Source organism: Leucoraja erinacea, unplaced genomic scaffold (assembly GCF_028641065.1).
Source record: "Leucoraja erinacea ecotype New England unplaced genomic scaffold, Leri_hhj_1 Leri_378S, whole genome shotgun sequence".
NCBI classification, from domain to species: domain Eukaryota; kingdom Metazoa; phylum Chordata; class Chondrichthyes; order Rajiformes; family Rajidae; genus Leucoraja; species Leucoraja erinaceus.
Genome location: NW_026576279.1, coordinates 11,968 through 33,822, shown reverse-complemented (window position 1 = coordinate 33,822; position 21,855 = coordinate 11,968). Strand labels below are relative to the sequence as shown.

At 47.7% G+C, this 21,855-nt stretch overlaps 1 protein-coding gene across 1 annotated transcript; it reads left to right on the top strand.

Moving 5' to 3' along the window:
• The first annotated feature begins 256 nt into the window (after positions 1-256).
• On the top strand, positions 257-21,352 carry LOC129693650 (E3 ubiquitin-protein ligase TRIM39-like). Its single transcript, XM_055630435.1, has 6 exons — positions 257-694; positions 8,907-8,996; positions 11,347-11,577; positions 14,224-14,246; positions 17,646-17,761; positions 20,363-21,352. Exons 1-6 carry the CDS (start codon positions 293-295, stop codon positions 20,923-20,925), a joined length of 1,425 nt encoding a protein of 474 aa, XP_055486410.1. The 5' UTR covers positions 257-292; the 3' UTR covers positions 20,926-21,352.
• Positions 21,353-21,855: the final 503 nt, after the last annotated feature.

Here is a 21,855-nt window from a genome sequence, read left to right as displayed (position 1 = left end):
TCCTAGAACCAGGGAACATTGTGAACATGGACTCGATGGGCCGAGCGGTCCCCAACTCTTGCTCCGAGAGCCTGCGAGACCCATGGAGTTGGTCCAACTGGGGGGTTGAGTGATGTGTCGGGGGTTGTGATTGGGCGGGTCAGGGCGGTGGGCGTTGTCCGGCCGCGGGGTTGACCAATGGTGATGACGGTCTCTCCCTCTCCGGCCCTCCCTCCCTCCCTGCCCGGGACACTGGGCGGGAAGGTGGGTCAGTGGGCGCGGGACACTGGACACTGGACAACACACACTCACCATGTCCTGTGAGGAGGAGATCGCCAAGCTGAAGGAGCAGGTGACCTGTTCCCTGTGCAGCCTGTTCTTCAGGGAGCCGGTCACTCTGGGCTGCGGCCACACGTCGTGCAGAGAGTGTGTCAGCAAGCTTCAGGTGGGCAAGGATGGCAAGATCTCCTGCCCCACCTGCTCGGCCACCTGCCACCTGGTCGAGGTGGTGGACAACGAACTGGCCGCCAAGATGGTGGAGACCCTGAAGAAGATCCTGGAGCTGACCGAGGGCGAGCAGGACGACTGCGAGAAGCACAAGCTGCCCTTCACCGGCTTCTGCCTCGACCACATGAGGCTGGTGTGTGACAAGAGCGCCAAGGAGCACCCGGACTGTCGAAACATCCCGATCAAGGAGGCGGCCGAGAGATTCAAGGTACATTGCATGCGTGGCCGCAGGTCTAAGGGTCACAGAGGCACAGTAGCAATGATACAACATTCTTCAGGGGTTGGACAGGCTAGATGCAGGAAGATTGAGGGGGGATCTTATAGAAACTTACAAAATTCTTAAGGGGTTGGACAGCCTATTGCGTACAGTTTTGGTCTCCAAATCTGAGGAAGGACATTATTGCCATAGAGGGAGTGCAGAGACGGTTCACCAGACTGATTCCTGGGATGCCAGGACTGTCTTATGAAGAAAGACTGGATAGACTTGGTTTATACTCTCTAGAATTTAGGAGATTGAGAGGGGATCTTATAGAAACTTACAAAATTCTTAAGGGGTTGGACAGGCTAGATGCAGGAAGATTGAGGGGGGATCGTATAGAGTCCACTCCACCATTCAATCATGTTTACAAATTTTAGGAGCAGAATTGGGCCATTCGGCCCATCAAGGTGGCCGATTGGGAAAGGGGGAGATGCAGCGAGACCTGGGTGTCATGGTACACCAGTCATTGAAGGTAGGCATGCAGGTGCAGCAGGCAGTAAAGAAAGCGAATGGTACGTTAGCTTTCATTGCAAAAGGATTTGAGTATAGGAGCAGGGAGGTTCTACTGCAGTTGTGCAGGGTCTTGGTGAGACCACACCTGGAGTATTGCGTACAGTTTTGGTCTCCAAATCTGAGGAAGGACATTATTGCCATAGAGGGAGTGCAGAGACGGTTCACCAGACTGATTCCTGGGATGTCAGGACTGTCTTATGAAGAAAGACTGGATAGACTTGGTTTATACTCTCTAGAATTTAGGAGATTGAGAGGGGATCTGATAGAAACTTACAAAATTCTTAAGGGGTTGGACAGGCTAGATGCAGGAAGATTGAGGGGGGGATCGTATAGAAATTTACAAAATTCTTAAGGGGTTGGACAGGCTATTGCGTACAGTTTTGGTCTCCAAATCTGAGGAAGGACATTATTGCCATAGAGGGAATGCAGAGACGGTTCACAAGACTAATTCCTGGGATGTCAGGACTGTCTTATGAAGAAAGACTGGATAGACTTGGTTTATACTCTCTAGAATTTAGGAGATTGAGAGGGGATCTTATAGAAACTTACAAAATTCTTAAGGGGTTGGACAGGCTAGATGCAGGAAGATTGTTCCTGATGTTAGGGAAGTCCAGGACAAGGGGTCACAGCTTAAGGATAAGGGGGAAATCCTTTAAGACCGAGATGAGAAAAACATTTTTCACACAGAGAGTGGTGAATCTGTGGAATTCTCTGCCACAGAGGGTAGTTGAGGCCAGTTCATTGGCTATATTTAAGAGGGAGTTAGATGTGGCCCTTGTGGCTAAGGGGATCAGGGGGTATGGAGAGAAGGCAGGTACGGGATACTGAGTTGGATAATCAGCCATGATCATATTGAATGGCGGTGCAGGCTCGAAGGGCCGAATGGCCTCTACTCCTGCACCTATATTCTATGTTTCCATTTCTTGGGTAGAGCAGGTCCAATGCCCCCTTGTCCCACTTTGGAAACCTGAACGGAAAACCTCTGGAGACTTTGCGCCCCACCCAAGGTTGCTGTGCAGTTCCCGGAGGTTGCAGGTGGTTGCCAGAGGTTGCAGGTGGTTGCCGGAGGTTGCAGGTAGTGGAAACAGGTTGGGAGACTGACAAAAACCTCCGGGAACCTCCAGAGGTTTCCGTTTAGGTTTCCTAAGTGGGACAGGGGCATAATGCCCCTGTCCCACTTAGGAAACCTGAACGGAAAACCTCTGGAGACTTTGCGCCCCACCCAAGGTTTCCGTTCAGTTGCAGGTGGTTGCCAGAGGTTGCAGGTGGTTGCCAGAGGTTGCAGGTAGTGGAAGCAGGTAGGGAGACTGACAAAAACCTCCGGGAACCGCACGGAAATTTACCTTGGGTGGGGAGGTTTCCGTTTGGGTTTCTTAAGTGGAATAGGGGCATATTATGGGTCAGAGTCATAGAGTGACACAGCGTGGAAACAGGCCCTTCGGCCCAACTTGCCCACACTGGCCAACATGTCCTACCTATAGTCCTACCTGCCTGCGCTTGGTCCATATCCCTTCAAACCTGTCCTATCCATGTACCTGTCTAACTGTTTCTTAAACCAGAGACACAGCATGGAAACAGGCCCTTCGGCCCAACAAGTAGAGCTGCTGACTCACGGCACCAGAGACCCGGGTTCGAACCTGACTACCGGGCGCTGTCTGTACGGAGTTTGCACGTTCTCCCCGTGACCTGCGTGGGTTTTCTCTGGGTGCTCCGGTTTCCTCCCACATCCCAAAGACGTGCAGGTTTGCAGGTTAATTGGCCCTCTGTAAATTGCCCCCAAGTGTGTAGGGAGTGGATGAGAAAGAGGGAGAACATCGAACTAGTGTGTGAACAGGAGATCGCTGGTCGGCGCTGAAACGGTGGAACGAAGGGCATTTTTCCGCGATGTATCTCTAAACTAAACTAAACTAAACAGGTGACACCACACCTGGAGTATTGCGTACAGTTTGGGTCTCCAAATCTGAGGAAGGACATTATTGCCATAGAGGGAGTGCAGAGAAAGTTCACCAGACTGATTCCTGGGATGTCAGGAAACTGTCTTATGAAGAAAGACTGGATAGACTTGGTTTTATATGCCTCTCTAGAATTTAGAAGATTGAGAGGGGATCTTATAGAAAACTTACAAAATTCTTAAGGGTTGGACAGGCTAGATGCAGGAAGATTGTTCCCGATGTTGGGGATGATCCAGGACAAGGGGTCACAGCTTAAGGATAAAGGGGAAATCCTTTTAAAACCGAGATGAGAAGAACTTTTTTCACGCAGAGAGTGGTGAATCTCTGGAACTCTCTGCCACAGAGGGTAGTTGAGGCCAGTTCATTGGCTATATTTAAGAGGGAGTTTGATGTGGCCCTTGCGGCTAAGGGGATCAGGGGGTATGGAGAGAAGGCAGGTACGGGATACTGAGTTGGATGATCAGCCATGATCATATTGAATGGTGGTGCAGGCTCGAAGGGCCGAATGGCCTACTCCTGCACCTAATTTCTATGTTTCTATGTTAAACTAAGCTCAAATATCTACTGTGGTTACAATACTTATCAGCAATGTCGCCTGCAATATTTTCTTTATCATTGTCCTAGAAGAAGGAAATAACAAGGGTTTCAATGTTACAAAATTTGCTTGGAGTTACTTGGAAATCTAGCCATCTGTGAGATACATTTTGAAACAGTATTTTTGGCAATGAGAATAACAATGAAAAGATATGAATAGATAACCGAATCTCGTTGATTTGTCCAGTCAGAGGGTGATTTTAAGGCGGAGGTTGATAGGTTCTTGATTAGTGCGGGTGTCAGAGGTTATGGGGAGAAGGCAGGAGAATGGGGTTGAGAGGAAAAGATAGATTGAATGGCGGAGTAGACTTTGATCACCACAAAAAATACTCGTGTAAATCAGCATGGATATACTTTGGAGTGGTCGGGTAGATTTTGTGAACTATTACAGGTGGGACGGTGGCACAGCGGTAGAGTTGCTGCCTCACAGCGCCAGAGACCCGAGTTCGATCCTGTCTACAGGTGCTGTCTGTACGGAGTTTTCACGTTCTCCCCGTGACCAGCGTGGGTTTTCTCCGAGATCTCTGGTTTCCTCCCACACTCTAAAGACGTGCAGGTTTGCAGGTTAATTGGTTTGATATAAATGTAAATTGTCCCTAGTGTGTGTAGGATAACGTTAGTGTGCGGGGATCGCTGGTCGGCGCGGACTCGGTGGGCCAAAGGGCCTGTTTCCACGCTGTATCTCTACATTAAATTTAGTGTGGCTGAGATGGAAAGGTAGATCTGCCACAAAATGCTGATAACTCAGCGGGTGAGGCAGCATCTGTAGGGAGAAGGAATGGGTGACGTTTCGGGTCGAGACCCTTCTTCATAGAAACATAGAAATTAGGTGCAGGAGTAGGCCATTTGGCCCTTCGAGCCTGCACCGCCATTCAATATGATCATGGCTGATCATCCAACTCAGTATCCCGTACCTGCCTTCTCTCCATACCCCCTGATCCCCTTAGCCACAAGGGCCACATCTAACTCCCTCTTAAATATAGCCAATGAACTGGCCTCAACTACCCTCTGTGGCAGAGATTTCCAGAGATTCACCACTCTCTGTGTGAAAAAAGTTCTTCTCATCTCGGTTTTAAAGGATTTCCCCCCTATCCTTAAGCTGTGACCCCTTGTCCTGGACTTCCCCAACATCGGGAACAATCTTCCTGCATCTAGCCTGTCCAACCCCTTAAGAATTTTGTAAGTTTCTATAAGATCCCCTCTCAATCTCCTAAATTCTAGAGAGTATAAACCAAGTCTATCCAGCCTTTCTTCATAAGACAGTCCTGACATCCCAGGAATCAGTCTGGTGGACCTTCTCTGCACTCCCTCTATGGCAATAATGTCCTTCCTCAGATTTGGAGACCAAAACTGCACGCAATACTCCAGGTGTGGTCTCACCAAGACCCTGTACAACTGCAGTAGAACCTCCCTGCTCCTATACTCAAATCCTCTTGCTATGAAAGCCAACATACCATTCGCTTTCTTTACTGCCTGCTGCACCTGCATGCCTACCTTCAATGACTGGTGTACCATGGCAGTCTGATCTGCCACTATTGAATGGCAGAGTAGATTTTGATCGTGTATCTATTCTGATGGTACCACAGAACATATTCAAACGTACTTTGGGATAGTCGAGATTTTATGGAGTAGAGTAACTAGTGCACAGTATAGCACCTCTTCCATCAGGCAAGAAGTACAGAAACATGAAAACGCACAGTTCCAGATTCAGGGACAGTTTCCTCCCAGCTGTTAGCAAGAAACAAAACTGTCCTTTCACCAGCTAGAGAGTGAGTGGTCCTAACCTCCCATCTACCTCAATGGAGATCCTCTGACTATCTTTAATCAGACATTACTGGACTTTACCTTACTCTAAACATAATTCTATTTTACCATGTATCTATGCACCATAGACAGCTCGATTGTAATCAGATATAGTCTTTCTGTTGTTTAAGAAGGAACTGCAGATGCTGGAGAATCGAAGGTTACACAAAAAAGCTGGAGAAACTCAGCGGGTGCAGCAGCATCTATGGAGCGAAGGAAATATGCAACGTTTCGGGCCGAAACCCTTCTTCAGACTGATCGGGGGGCGGGGACAAGAAAGGAAAAAGGAGGAGGAGCCCGAAGGCTGGGGGATGGGAGGAGACAGCAGGGGGGCTGAGGAAGGGGAGGAGACAGCAAGGACTAACAAAATTGGGAGAATTCAATGTTCATGCCCCCAGGATGCAGACTCCCCAAACGGAATATGAGGTGCTGTTCCTCCAATTTCCGGTGCTGCTCGCTGTGGCCATGGAGGAGACCCAGGACAGAGAGGTCGGAGACAGTACACGTGACATGCGGTCATATGCTCATAAGAGATAGAAGCAGAATTAGGCCATTCGGCCCATCATGTCTACTCTGCCATTCAATCATGGCTGATCTATCTCTCCCTCAAAACTGAATTCTCCAGCCTTCTCCCCATAACCCCTGACACCCGCACTAATCAAGAATTTATCTATCTCTGCCTTAAAAATATCCATTAACAGCCTCCCCGACCTTCTGTGGCAAAGAATTATACATCTCTCTAAAAATATGTTGTTACGACCAGAGGGCACAGCCTCAGAATAAAAGGACACATCTTCCTGCGTGGGTTTTCTCCGGGATCTTTGGTTACCGCCCACACTCCAAAGACGTACAGGTTTGTAGGTTAATTGGTTACGTATAAATGTAAATTGTCCCTCGTGGTTGTAGTGTAGTGTTAGTGTGTGGGAATCGCTGGTTAGCATGGACTCAGTGGGCCAAAGGGCCTGTTTCCGCGCTGTATTCCTACACTAAACTAAAGGGGCTGTCCGACTGCAGCAACATAATCCGTGTGTTAAGAAGAGGGTCTTCGACCTTCAAGCTCGAGGGAACTCACCTGGTAAACCTCAAGCTGGATCGACCTTCCGTGTTGAAACCGTTAGAGAAAAGCACGCACGCACACGCACGCATACGTACACACACGCGCACACACACACACGCGCGCACACACACACACACACACACACACACACGTACACACACACACACACACACACACACACACACACGCACACACACACACACATACACACACACACACACACACGTACACACACGTACACACACACACATACACACACGTATACACACACACACACACACACACACGCACGCACACACACACACACACACACACACACACACACACACACACACCTACACACACACGCACGCATCTCAAAGGTGGGAGCCAGGGAAAGCGGGGGAGCGCTGTCTGAAATTCACACCCGCGTTGAAGAGGAAAGTTAAGATGGCTGCCGCAGTGTACGATAAGTCCTTTAGAGAGCGGGAGGGGGAGAGAAGTGGGGAGAAGGAGTGGAGAGACTTTTAAGAAGTATAATCAAATTTACCGGGCATTTTACCGACCGGTCGGTTTTCCCTGGTCCTGAAAACTCCAATGAGCCGATCAAAATGCCTGGTCAGTGAAGGAGATTGCCTACGGCTGCCCTCGACTGCTTGTAACTGAATAGCGACCCCACTCCACTGCAATATGAGTTCAAAATAACCGTGCCGACCAAATTTTACACGCGGAAAATTTTTCACCATGCTGAAAAAAAATTCTGCGGCCTAGCTGAGGCCATGAGTATTTGGGAACTTCCCTTGAGTTTGAGTTGAGGGTAAACTCGTCTGAACTCGCAGATTAGGTTGCCGCAGTGGGACAAGGGCGGTAGATCGGAGAGACGGCACTCATTGACTTTGTTCAGGGTTTAACTTAGCTTGGCTTTAGAATCATAGTGATACAGCATGGAGACAGGCCCTTCGGCTCAACATGCCCCAGCTATGCTAGTCCCACCTGCCCGCATTTGGTCCATATCTCTCCAAACCTGTCCTATCTGTGAACCTGTCCACATGTTTCTTAAACATTGGGATAGTCCCTGCTCTGTCTGTAACTCATTCTCACCTAGCCTACACCCAGCTGGTCAGTGTGGACTAGATGGGCTGAAGGGCCTGTTTCCACGCTGTATCTCTAAACTAAACTAAAGTCAGTCATCCTTGCCCACAAAAGAGTAGTCAAGGAAGAAGTGAAAATGGACTCTGCTGAATCTGACACAAATCCCAAGAGCAGATGGATAGAGATTGTGGTCTGCTGTGCAGCATTAGTTTTCACACCTTACCCTTCCTTATCTCTGTATCTCGACTTCCTCTTCTGGCAGCTCGTTCCATACAGCCACCACCCTTTGTGTGAAAAAGTTACCCCTCAGATTCCTATTAAATCTTTCCCCCTTCACTTTGAACCTGTGTCCTCTGGTCCTCATTCCCCTACTCTAGGCAAGAGACTCTGTGCGTCTACCCGATCTATTCCTCTCATGATTTTATACACCTCTATAAGATCCCACCTCCATATAACCATATAACAATTACAGCACGGAAACAGGCCATCTCGACCCTTCTAGTCCGTGCCGAACACATAATCTCCCCTAGTCCCATATACCTGCGCTCAGACCATAACCTTCCATTCCCTTCCCATCCATATAACTATCCAATTTATTTTTAAATGATAAAAACGAACCTGCCTCCACCACCTTCACTGGAAGCTCATTCCACACAGCCACCACTCTCTGAGTAAAGAAGTTCCCCCTCATGTTACCCCTAAACTTCAGTCCCTTAATTCTCAAGTCATGTCCCCTTGTTTGAATCTTCCCTACTCTCAGTGGGAAAAGCTTTTCCACATCAACTCTGTCTATCCCTCTCATCATTTTAAAGACCTCTATCAAGTCCCCCCTTAACCTTCTGCGCTCCAAAGAATAAAGACCTAACTTGTTCAACCTTTCTCTGTAACAATAAAGCCCTAACTTGTTCAACCTTTCTCTGTAACAATAAAGCCCTAACTTGTTCAACCTTTCTCTGTAACAATAAAGCCCTAACTTGTTCAACCTTTCTCTGTAACCACACCTCATCCTCCTGCGCTCCAAGGAATAGAGTCCCAGCCTGCTCAACCTCTCCCTGTAGCTCACACCCTCTAGCCCTGGCAACATCCTCGTAAATCTTCTCTGCACCCTTCGAAGCTTGGCAACATCTTTCCTATAACTGGTTTAACTTGGCTTGGCTTTGTGTTTTCACAGGCAAAACTTCAGCAGACGTTGGATTACCTGGAGAGTCAGGTGGCAGTGAATGCTGGGCGCGATGAGCAGATGAACCTCATTGACCTGAAGGTAAGATGATGGGACAGGGATGGAGAATCCTTGTAGACCAGGAGTCCTTCAATTCTACCTCCTCAATCCCGAAACATAGTTATAGAGTGACACAGTGTGGAAACAGGCCCTTCGGCTCAACTTGCCCACACCAGCCAACATGTCCCAGCTATACTAGTCCCACCTGTCAGCACTTGGTCCATATCCCTCCAAACCTGTCCTATCCATGTACCACAAAGGCAGTATCTCCCCAGAGATGCTGCCTTTGTGTCTATAACTTCGTTTCAGTACAGGTATCACGATACAGAAGCACTTAGACACATCTTAGATAAGCATCCCAGATACAGTACAAGTGTATAGCACAGTCAGAGTCATATGGTCTGGAGCAGGCTCTTTGGCCCACACTGGCCCATCTTGCCCACACCGACCAACGTGTCCCAGCTACAATAGTCCCACCTGCCAGGGTTTGGTCCATATCCCTCAAACCTCTCCTGTCCATATACTTGTCTGAAGAAGGGTCTTGACCCGAAATGTTGCCAATTCCTTCTCTCCTAAGATACTGCCTCCCCCACTGAGTTACTCCAGCATTTTGTGTCTACGTTCGATTTTACCAGCATCTGCATTCCTTTCTCAAACATGTACTTGCCTAACTGTTTCTTAAATGTTGGGATAGTCCCAGCCTCAACTACCTCCTCTGGCAGCTTGTTCCATACACCCACCACCCTTTGTGTGAAAAAGTTACCTCTCAGATTCCTATTAAATCCTTTCCCCTTCACCTCGAGCCTATGTCCTCTGGTCCTCAATCCCACTCCTCTGGGCAAGATAATTTGTCTGGCTCTCTGTCTGAAGAAGGGTCTCGACCCGAGACATCACCCATTCCTTCTCTCCAGAGATGCTGCCTGTCCCGCTGAGTTACTCCAGCATGTTGTGTCTGCCTTTCATGTTCTTGGACCTCTTAATAGTCATAGAGCGATACAGCATAGAAACAGGCCCTTCGGCCCAACTTGCCCACCTCAGCCAACGTGTCCCAGCTGCACCAGTCTCACCCGTGTTTGCCCCATATCCCTCCAAACCTGTCCTATCCATGAAAGCAGTGCTGAGCTATCTACCCTCTTTGAGGACCCTCGAACTATCCTTGATTGGACATTGCTGGCTTTACATTGCACTGAGGAAAGACATTCTTGCCAAAGAGGGAGTACAGAGAAGGTTCACCAGACTGATTCCTGGGATGTCAAGACTTTCATATGAAGAAAGACTGGATAGACTCGGTTTGTACTCGCTAGAATTTAGAAGATTGAGGGGGTATCTTATAGAAACTTACAAAATTCTTAAGGGGTTGGACAGGCTAGATGCAGGAAGATTGTTCCCGATGTTAGGGAAGTCCAGAACAAGGGGTCACAGTTTAAGGATAAGAGGGAAATCTTTTAGGGCCGAGATGAGAAAATCAATTTTTACACACGAGAGTGGAATCTGTGAATTCTGCCACAGAAGGTAGTTGAGGCCACAGTTCATTGCCACAGAGGGTTAGATGTGGTTGTGGCCACAGTATATGGAGAGAAGGCAGGGATATATGATCAGCCATGATCATATAGTATAAATGGAATGGCCTCCTATTGATTGTAACCATTCCCTTCTCATACATAGAAAAATAGAAATTATTGTCTTACATAGAAACATAGAAACATAAAAATTAGGTGCAGGAGTAGGCCATTCGGCCCTTCGAGCCTGCACCGCCATTCAATATGTTCATGGCTGATCATCCAACTCCGTATCCCGTACCTGCCTTCTCTCCATACCCCCTGATCCCCTTAGCCACAAGGGCCACATCTAACTCCCTCTTAAATATAGCCAATGAACTGGCCTCAACTACCCTCTGTGGCAGAGTAGTTTCACCACTCTGTGTGAAAAAAGTTCTCCTCATCTCGGTTTTAAAGGATTTCCCCCTTATCCTTAAGCTGTCACCCCTTGTCCTGGACTTCTCCAACATCGGGAACAATCTTCCTGCATCTAGCCTGTCCAACCCCTTAAGAATTTTGTAAGTTTCTATAAGATCCCCTCTCAATCTCCTAAATTCTAGAGAGTATAAACCAAGTCTATCCAGTCTTTCTTCATAAGACAGTCCTGACATCCCAGGAATCAGTCTGGTGAACCGTCTCTGCACTCTCTCTATGGCAATAATGTCCTTCCTCAGATTTGGAGACCAAAACTGCACGCAATACTCCAGGTGTGGTCTCACCAAGACCCTGTACAACTGCAGTAGAACCTCCCTGCTCCTATACTCAAATCCTTAAATGTTGGGACAATGAACTGATGCTTGCTGATTGAGTTGAAGTGGAGTTAAAACTCTTTGCCGGTAACCTATCCATCATAGGATCAGGGCGACACTGTTCGGGCCAAGATCCAGCTGGCTTTCGACTCCTTGCGGAAGTTTCTGGAAAAGGAGGAGAAGGCCATTTCGACGGAGGTGGAGACGCAAGAAGAGCATTTCTTACAACAGCTGGAAGAAAGCAACGCACAAACTGGGGGAAATCCAGTCACCCTCAGTCACCTCATAGGAGATATTAGGCTGAAGTTATCACAAGAGGACGTTCCCCTGCTGAAGGTACGATACCATACCATACCATACCATACGGCCAAAATATTTTGTGCCTTCCACCACAGTGATGAATGCTGTGGTGGATGTTTATGTTACATGTTGTGTCCTGTTTATGCATTTTGTTATTTTGTTAACCCATCTTTATGCTTTGTATGGAACTGATTTTTAAATTATGTAAAGCACTTTGGGGTCAATGAAAATTGACTATAAATGTGCTATATAAATAAACTTATTATTATTATTATTATTATTATACAATAAAACTTTATTCATCCCCGGAAGGACATTGGTGCGCCAACAGTCACAACACACAGCAAGGCACACGAAAACTTGAATTTAAAATTAAATTAAAAATGAGAAGAAAAAGGAACAGACAAGCAATTGTTTTTTTGGGGCTTTTTTTTTTTGGTATCAAAAAATAATTAATTTAATTACAACACGATAGAAAATCCATAAAAAAAAAACAAAAAACCGTGGTGACATACCCACCGCCATAGCACAAAATCATCAAACCACTATGTCACTATGTCAAACCAGTATTGCGTGCAGTTTTGGTCTCCAAATCTGAGGAAGGACATTATTGCCATAGAGGGAGTGCAGAGACGGTTCACCAGACTGATTCCTGGGATGTCAGGACTGTCTTATGAAGAAAGACTGGATAGACTTGGTTTATACTCTCTAGAATTTAGGAGATTGAGAGGGGATCTTATAGAAACTTACAAAATTCTTAAGGGGTTGGACAGGCTAGATGCAGGAAGATTGTTCCCGATGTTGGGGAAGTCCAGGACAAGGGGTCACAGCTTAAGGATAAGGGGGAAATCCTTTAAAACCGAGATGAGAAGAACTTTTTTCACACAGAGAGTGGTGAATCTGTGGAACTCTCTGCCACAGAGGGTAGTTGGGGCCACAGTTCATTGGCTATATTTAAGAGGGAGTTAGATGTGGCCCTTGTGGCTAAGGGTATCAGGGGGTATGGAAAGAAGGCAGGTACGGGATACTGAGTTGGATGATCAGCCATGATCATATTGAATGGCGGTGCAGGCTCGAAGGGCCGAATGGCCTACTCCTGCACCTAATTTCTATGTTTCTATGTCACAAATATACTAACAACTACTAAACAGGTGAAGGGGCAAGCATCCGGCGCGGGGAGAGCCCTCTGGCGCTGTGCCTCGCGGATGGCCAGCTTGGCCAGGCCTAAGAGCAACCCAACCAGGACATCTTCAGCCCTGCCTACTCCATAGATCCTGTCACCAGTCCTTCAGCCACTGACAGCAGAGCCACTCCTCCCCGACTAGCAACTGTGGGCTGGCAGCCCTGTGCATGGCACCTTAACCAAAAGAAACGAACCAAAGCAGGCTGATCCCCTGGGCAGAGGGTTCTAAAACTAGTGTGTGCCCTCCCTTCCTCTCACACACCAGGCCCCCCTTTGTTTTCCCACTGTCCGTCATGGCAGTCCCCAGACACCGAGCCCCCATTGATCTTCATGGCTGTAGAGTTGCTGCCTTACAACATCAGGGACCCGGGTTCGATCCTGACAACAGATGCTGTCTGTACGGAGTTTGAACGTTCTCCCCGTGACCTGCGTGGGTTTTGTCCGGGATCACCGGTTTTCTCCCACACTCCAAACACAAGCAGGTTTGGTTATAATTAGCTTCAGTAAAAATTGTAAATTGTCAGATTCAGATTCAGATTCAATTTTAATTGTCATTGTCAGTGTACAGTACAGAGACAACGAAATGCATTTAGCATCTCCCTGGAAGAGCGACATAGCAAACGATTTGAATAAATAATAATAAGTGTCCGGGGGGGGTGGTGATTGGCAGTCACCGAGGTACGTTGTTGAGTAGAGTGACAGCCGCCGGGAAGAAGCTGTTCCTCGACCTGCTGGTTCGGCAACGGAGAGACCTGTAGCGCCTCCCGGATGGTAGGAGGGTAAACAGTCCATGGTTGGGGTGAGAGCAGTCCTTGGCGATGCTGAGCGCCCTCTGCAGACAGCGCTTGCTTTGGACGGACTCAATGGAGGGGAGCGAGGAACCGGTGATGCGTTGGGCAATTTTCACCACCCTCTGCAATGCCTTCCGGTCGGAGACAGAGCAGTTGCCATACCATACAGTGATGCAGTTGGTAAGGATGCTCTCGATGGTGCAGCGGTAGAAGTTCACCAGGATCTGAGGAGACAGATGGACTTTCTTCAGTCTCCTCAGGAAGAAGAGACGCTGATGAGCCTTCTTGATCAGAGTAGAGGTATTGTGGGTCCAAGAGAGGTCATCGGAGATGTTGACTCCCAGGAACCTGAAGCTAGAAACACGTTCCACCTCCGTCCCGTTAATGTGGATGGGGGTGTGCGTGCCGCCTCTGGACTTCCTGAAGTCTACAATGAGCTCCTTGGTCTTCTTGGAGTTAAGGGCCAGGTTGTTGTCAGCGCACCATGCGTCCCCAGTGTGTGTAGGATAGTGTTAGTTTGTGCCGATCGCTGGTTGGTACAGACTCGGTGGGCCGAAGGGCCTGTTTCTCAGCGGTATCTCTAAACTAAACTAAGTACCGGGAGATAAACAATCAGATAAACGTTCCCTTTGATCTTGTGGCCGTTCTGTGCTAGTCACGTCATTGTTCAATCTTTTTACTGACCGTATCATTTCTTTCCTTTTCTAGAATATCGGCACCATATTTGACAGGTATGTCTGTACCCACCTTAATAATTAATAATAATAATTTTATTTATAGAGCACTTTAAAAACAAACATAGCTGCAACAAAGTGCTGTACATCACTAATCATTGACAAAAAAGTTAATACACACCAAAAATAACAATCAAAAGAAATAGTAGGAAAAGACATGTAAAATAAAGAAACATCAAAAACACCACAAACAGAAGCAAAGCCTCAGGCAAGGTCAAAAGCCAGGGAGTACAAATGTGTTTTAACACTGGATTTGAAGATGGACAGAGAGGGGGCCTGTCTGATGTGCAACGGCAGGGTGTTCCAGAGTGCCGGAGCAGCAACAGAGAAGGCTCTATCCCCTCTGAGCCTCCGACTAGACCTCGGTACCTCCAGGAGCAGCTGACCAGCTGACCTGAGGGACCGGGCAGGAGCGTATGGGTGGAGCAGCTCAGAGAGGTAAGGCGGGGCGAGCCCATTCAGAGATTTAAAAACAAATAACAGTATCTTAAAATGAACTCGAAAGTGCACCGGGAGCCAGTGTAGGGAGGCCAGAATTGATAAATCTACTTATTTTTTAGCTTGTTCTGTTACCTGTAAAACAAACCTCCTCCTAACTACGGAAGAGATCCTGTCCCTGAAAATTGATAAAAACAAAGGCGCAGCGGTAGAGTCGCTGCCTCACGGCGCCAGAGACCCGGGTTCCATCCTGACTACGGGTGCTGTCTGTACGGAGTTTGCACGTTCTCCCCGTGATCTGCGTGGGTTTTCACCGGGTGCTCCGGTTTCCTCCCACACTCTGAAGACGTGCAGGTTTGTAGGTCAATTGACATGGTATAAATGTAAATTGTCTCTAGTGGGTGTGGGACAGTATTAGGGTGTGGGGATCGCTGGTCGGCACGGACTCGGTGGGCAGAAGGGCCTGTTTCCACGCTGTATCTCTAAACTAAAAACTAAACCTTTATTCTAGTTTAGTTTAGCGAATCAGCGTGGGATTTTTCAATTTACAATTTACAATTATATACCAAGCCAATTAACCCACAAACATGCACATCTTTAGAGTGCAGGACGAAACCAGTGCACCCGGAGAAATCCCACGCAGTTCAAGGTTAATAATAATAATCTTATTTATATAGCACATTTTCAGTCAACTTGCATTGACCCCAAAGTGCTTCACATAATTACATTACATTACACACAGGCAAAGGTGGGTGAAGTGTCTTGCCCCAAGGACACAACGACAGTATGCACTCCAAGCGGGATTCGAACCGGCTACCGCCTTCCGGTCGCCAGCCGAACACTTAGCCCATTGCGCCATCTGTCGTCCCACAGTTTAAGTCAGTTTGTTGTCACATGACCAATTAAGGTACAATGAAATTCTAAATACCATACAGCCAGACTAGAAAAAAAGCAACAACTCCAGCATTTTGTGTCTGTCTTTTTGATCGGCTGATTGTTATACAAAGGCCAGAGATGAAGAGAACCCCATGTATCTTGCAGCTGAATCAATCTTTGTTAGAAAGCATCCATCACACAGAAACATAGAAATTAGGTGCAGGAGTAGAGGCCATTCAGCCCTTCGAGCCTGCACCGCCATTCAATATGATCATGGCTGATCACCCAACTCAGTATCCCGTACCTGCCTTCTCTCCATACCCCCCTGATCCCTTTAGCCACAAGGGTCACATCTAACTCCCTCTTAAATATAGCCAATGAACTGTGGCCTCAACTACCTTCTGTGGCAGAGAATTCCACAGATTCACCACTCCCTGTGTGAAAAAGTGTTAGTGTGTGGTGATTGCTGGTATGTACAGACTCGGTCGGCCAAAGGGCCTGTTTCCGTGCGGTATCTCTAAATTAAACTAAACTCAGCGGGTCAGGCAGCAGCTCTGGAGAATATGGATTGGTGACGTTGCGAGTCGAGACCCTTCTGAGTCTGAAGAAGGGTCTCGACCCAGAACGTCACCCATTCCTTCTCTCTGGAGTTGCTGCCTGTCCCAGCTGAGTTACTCCAGCATTTTGTGTCTATCTTTTTGATCGGCTGATTGTTATACAAAGATGAAAAGAACCCCATGCATCTTGCAGCTGAATCAGTCTTTAACCATATAATATAACCATATAACAATTACAGCACGGAAACAGGCCATCTCGACCCTTCTAGTCCGTGCCGAACATATAATCTCCCCTAGTCCCATATACCTGCGCTCAGACCATAACCCTCCATTCCCTTCCCATCCATATAACTATCCAATTTATTTTTAAATGATAAAAACGAACCTGCCTCCACCACCTTCACTGGAAGCTCATTCCACACAGCCACCACTCTCTGAGCTTTGCTAGAAAGATGCCTCATTGCATGGTGCTCTTGTTGTCTAGAACCTGGTTTTGTGTCCTATTCGATCCAGAAGGCACAGAAGCTTGAAACTGCGCACCACCAGACTCAGGAACAGCTTCTTCCCCTCTGTTATCAGGCTTCTGAACGGTCCTTCCATAAGCCAAGGCCATTGTGGACATTGAACTGATGTGCTACAATGCTGAGAACTATATTCTGCACTCTGTATCTTCCCCTTTGCTCCACCTATTGTACTTGGTTTGACTTTATTGTATTTATGCAGAGTATTATATGATCTCATAGGATAGCATGCAAAACAAAGCTTCTCACTGTATCTTGGTGCATGTGACAATTATAAACCTATACCTAATTGAACCTAAACCTTCAATGTGAACTAACATTCAGATGGATGTAACTGCTCTCCTTCCTCAGAACCTCATAGCAAGAGGATTTAAGTTTAGGAGCAAGGAGGTCCTACTGCAGTTGTACGGGGCCCTAGTGACACCGCACCTGCAGTATTGTGTGCAGTTTTGGTCCCCTAATTTGAGGAAGGAAATTCTTGCTATTGAGGGAGTGCAGCGTAGGTTCACCAGGTTTATTCCCGGGATGGCGGGACTGTCATATGAGGAAAGAATGGGTCGACTGGGCTTGTATTCACTGGAATTTAGAAGGATGAGAGGGAATCTAATAGAAACATATAACATTCTTAAGGGATTGGACGGGATAGATGTTCCTGATGTTGGGGAGTCCAGAACCAGGAGCCACACAGTTTAAGAATAATGGGGAGGCCATTCAGGACTGCAATGAGGAAAAACATTTTCATCCAGAGAGTTGTGAATCTGTGGAATTCTCTGCCACAGAAAGCAGTGGAGGCCAATTCACTGGGTGTTTTTAAGAGATAGTTAGATTTAGCTCTTAGGGCTAATGGAATCTAATGGGAGAAAGCAGGAACGGTGTACTGATTATTGATGATCAGCCATGATCATATTGAATGGTGGTGCTTGCTCAAAGGGCTGAATGGCCCCTACTCCTGCACCTATTGTCTATGTTTCTAAGTCTTGACTCTGACACCTTGGTCCTCACAGGTCTGGTCACCTTTTACGGAAGCCCAAGGAATTGCCTCTGGATCTAAGTCAAGGTGGATTCAATGTCCCTCTGCAGTACGCTGTTTGGAAACGGATGTTTAAACACATTAAACCAGGTGATATTCCTTTGGGTAAAAACTGGAGCAGCCCAGCGGGTCAGGCAGCATCTCTGGAGAGAAGGGATGGGTGACGTTTCGTGTCGAGATCCTTCTTCAGACTGAGAGGGGAAAGGGAAACGAGGGATAGAGTTGATGTAGAGAGAAGATAGACACAAAATGCTGGAGTAACTCAGCGGGACAGGCAGCATCTCTGGAGAGAAGGAATGGGTGATCCTTCAGACTGAAGGTCCGATGGAATGGGAGACGAGAGATATAGATGGTGATAGAAAATAACAGAAAATAGGTGCATGAGTAGGCCATTCGGCCCTTCGAGCCTCCATATTATCTAAATGGTGGCCGATTGGGAAAGGGGGAGATGCAGCGAGACCTGGGTGTCATGGTACACCAGTCATTGAAGGTAGGCATGCAGGTGCAGCAGGCAGTAAAGAAAGCGAATGGTATGGAGTATTGCGTACACCTGGAGTATTGCGTACAGTTTTGGTCTCCAAATCTGAGGAAGGACATTATTGCCATAGAGGGAGTGCAGAGACGGTTCACCAGACTGATTCCTGGGATGTCAGGACTGCCTTATGAAGAAAGACTGGATAGACTTGGTTTATACTCTCTAGAATTTAGAAGATTGAGAGGGGATCTTATAGAAACTTACAAAATTCTTACGGGGTTGGACAGGCTAGATGCAGGAAGATTGTTCCCGATGTTAGGGAAGTCCAGGACAAGGGGTCACAGCTTAAGGATAAAGGGGAAATCCTTTAAAACCGAGATGAGAGGAACTTTTTTCACGCAGAGAGTGGTGAATCTCTGGAACTCTCTGCCACAGAGGGAAGTTGAGGCCAGTTCATTGGCTATATTTAAGAGGGAGTTAGATGTGGCCCTTGTGGCTAAGGGGATCAGGGGGTATGGAGAGAAGGCAGGTACGGGATACTGAGTTGGATGATCAGCCATGATCATATTGAATGGCGGTGCAGGCTCGAAGGGCCGAATGGCCTCTACTCCTGCACCTAATTTCTATGTTTCTATATAGAGATATTGAGCAAATGAATGAAAGATGTGCAAACAGGAAACTATGATGAAGGAAACAGGCCATTGTTAACTGTGGGCTAGGTGAGAATGAGTTACAGACAGAGCTGAGACTATCCCAGCGTTTAAGAAACATTTGGACAGGTACATGGATACGACAGGTTTGTAGGAATATGGCTCAAACGCAGGCAGGTGGGACAAGTGTCGCTGGGACAAGTTGGGCTGAAACTGTATCACTCTATGACTATAACTAAACAAGACTGCAATGACAAGCCAAGTGTCTGCCTGCTCTTGTCCCAGGGAACTCATAACCAAATACCAGGGATGTAATGCTGAGGCTCTACTGGTCAGACCGTATTTAGAGTATTGTGAGCAATTTTGGTCCCCATATCTGATGATGGATGTGCTGGCTCTGGAGAGGGTCCAGAGGAGGTTTACGAGATCGATCCCTGGAATGATTTGGTTGGCATGTGATGAGAATTTGACAGCAGAATTTCCTCCTCATCTCCTTCCGAAAAGAACGTCCTTTCATTCTGAGGCTGTGAACTCTGGTCCCAGACTCTCCCACTAGTGGAAACATCCTCTCTACATCCACTCTATCCAGACCTTTCACTATTCTGTAAGTTTCAATGAGGTCTCCCCCTCATCCTTCTAAACTCCAGCGAGTACAGGCCCAGTGCCGACAAACTCTCTCTATTTGTCAACAAAATAGAGAGAGTACAGAGGAGATTCACTAGAATGTTGCCTGGGTTTCAGCAACTAAGTTACAGAGAAAGGTTGAACAAGTTAGGGCTTTATTCTTTGGAGCGCAGAAGGTTAAGGGGGGACTTGATAGAGGTTTTTAAAATGATGAGAGGGATAGACAGAGTTGACGTGGAAAAGCTTTTCCCACTGAGAGTAGGGAAGATTCAAACAAGGGGACATGACATGAGAATTAAGGGACTGAAGTTTAGGGGTAACATGAGGGGGAACTTCTTTACTCAGAGAGTGGTAGCTGTGTGGAATGAGCTTCCAGTGAAGGTGGTGGAGGCAGGTTCGTTTTTATCATTTAAAAATAAATTGGATAGTTATATGGATGGGAAGGGAATGGAGGGTTATGGTCTGAGCGCAGGTATATGGGACTAGGGGAGATTATGTGTTCGGCACGGACTAGAAGGGTCGAGATGGCCTGTTTCCGTGCTGTAATTGTTATATGGTTAAACGCTCATCATAGGTTAACCCACTCATTCCTGAGATCATTCTCGTAAACCTCCTCTGGACCCTCTCCACAGAAACAGGACTTCCTTCCTCAGATATGGGGCCCAAAACTGCTCACAATATTCCAAATGTGGTCTGACCAGCGCCTTGTAGAGCCTCAGCGTTCCATCCCTGATATTTGGATATGAGTTCCTTGGACAGGAGCAGGCAGATTCTTGGTTTGTCAGGACAGTCCTGTTTTATAGTCATAGAGTGATACAGTTTCAGCCCAACTTGCCCACAACGGCCAACATGTCCCAGCGACACTTGTCCCACCTGCCCGCGTTTGGCCCATATTCCCCCAAACCTGTCTGATCCCTCACGCCATGTCTTTCCCGTTTTCAGTTCCCACCCTCCTGACTCTGGACCCGAAGACGGCCAACTCTCACCTCATCCTGTCCCGGGACGGCACGGAGGTGCGTGTGGCGGACAAGCAGGATGACATCCCGGACAACCCGGAGCGGTTCAGCCGCTGGCTGAGTGTGCTGGGCTCGGAGGGATTCACGGCGGGCAAGCATTGCTGGGAGGTGGAGGTTGTGGAGAGCACCGTGTGGCAGGTTGGGGTGGCCAAGGCCTCCGTGCCAAGGAAGAGAGGCTTCGCCCCGTTCCACTGGCAGGAGAGCCGCAAGTTCTTCACGCCTGAACCTCAGGCTGGTGTGTGGGCACTGGCCCTACAGGATGGGGATTACACTGCCCTGACCTCACCCCCCATCGAGCTGAGGCTGAAGGGAAGGCTGAGGAAGCTGGGGGTCTACCTGGACTATGCTGCGGGCCAGGTATCCTTCTACAATGCTGACGACGTCTCCCATCTCTACACCTTCACCGACAAGTTCATCGAGGAGATCTTTCCCTATTTCTATATCGCCCACAAGGGGGACTCGCTGAGACTCACAACTCTGGGCATCTGAAGAACATCCCCCATGATGGTGACCCCTTCCTTGTCCCTCACCTAGCACCCAGGCCCGTACATCCCACCCCGTCCGTCCGTCCGTCTGTCGTCGAGGTGAAGGCGATATTGTAACTCTGAATAAAACACGAGTCATGTGAAAGACGTTCTTTGTTTTTGATCTGTGGAGAGAATCAGAATAATCTGTCTAACCTTACCCGCTGCCTTGAGGATATAAAGTGTTGGATGGCCCAGAACTTCCTCCAACTAAACGAGAGTAAGTCTGAGGTCATCCTTCTCAGACTCAATCAAAATGATAGCAGGCAGCCTTGGAAGCCTTACCCCACTGTTCAAACCTCACGTCAAAAACCTTGGCGTGATATTTGACTCAGCACTGAAATTTGACAAACAAGTCAATGCCGTGGTAAAAGCAAGTTCCTTTCAGCTTCGGACGATAGCTAAAATAAAACACTTCCTCCATTGAAATTTGACCACTTTGATGACCTGGAAAAGATCATCATCCACACATTCATCTCCTCCCGCCTAGAATACTGCAACTCCCTTTACACTGGCATCAGCTAATCTTCCCTGTCCCGTCTGCAACTGGTCCAAAACGCCGCAGTGTGCGAGACTCCTGACGGGCACCCGAAAAAGGGACCACATCACCCCGATCCTGGCGAACCTCTCTCCACTGGCTCCCTGTGCGGTTCCGTATAAACTTCAAGACCCTCCTCCATGTCTACAAAGCCCTCAATGGGCATGCCCTGTCCCCACCTACATAAAAAGTCTTCTCACCCACCACTCCACCTCCAGGTCCTTCAGATCGGCCGACTTGGGGTTGCTGAATATCCCGCGGTCTAGGCATAAGCTCAGGGGTGACCGTGCCTTTGCGGTTGCAGCCCCTAGACTGTGGAACAGCATCCAAGTCAAGTCAAGTTTATTTGTCACATAC

Bases quoted from the DNA above. Each gene is read 5' to 3' on its own strand.
- LOC129693650 (XM_055630435.1), top strand. From the start codon at position 293: ATGTCCTGTGAGGAGGAGATCGCCAAGCTGAAGGAGCAGGTGACCTGT. The intron at 11,578-14,223 runs GTACGATACCAT...TTCCTTTTCTAG, and splicing joins AGGACGTTCCCCTGCTGAAG to AATATCGGCACCATATTTGA. The intron at 17,762-20,362 runs GTGATATTCCTT...TCCCGTTTTCAG, and splicing joins GTTTAAACACATTAAACCAG to TTCCCACCCTCCTGACTCTG.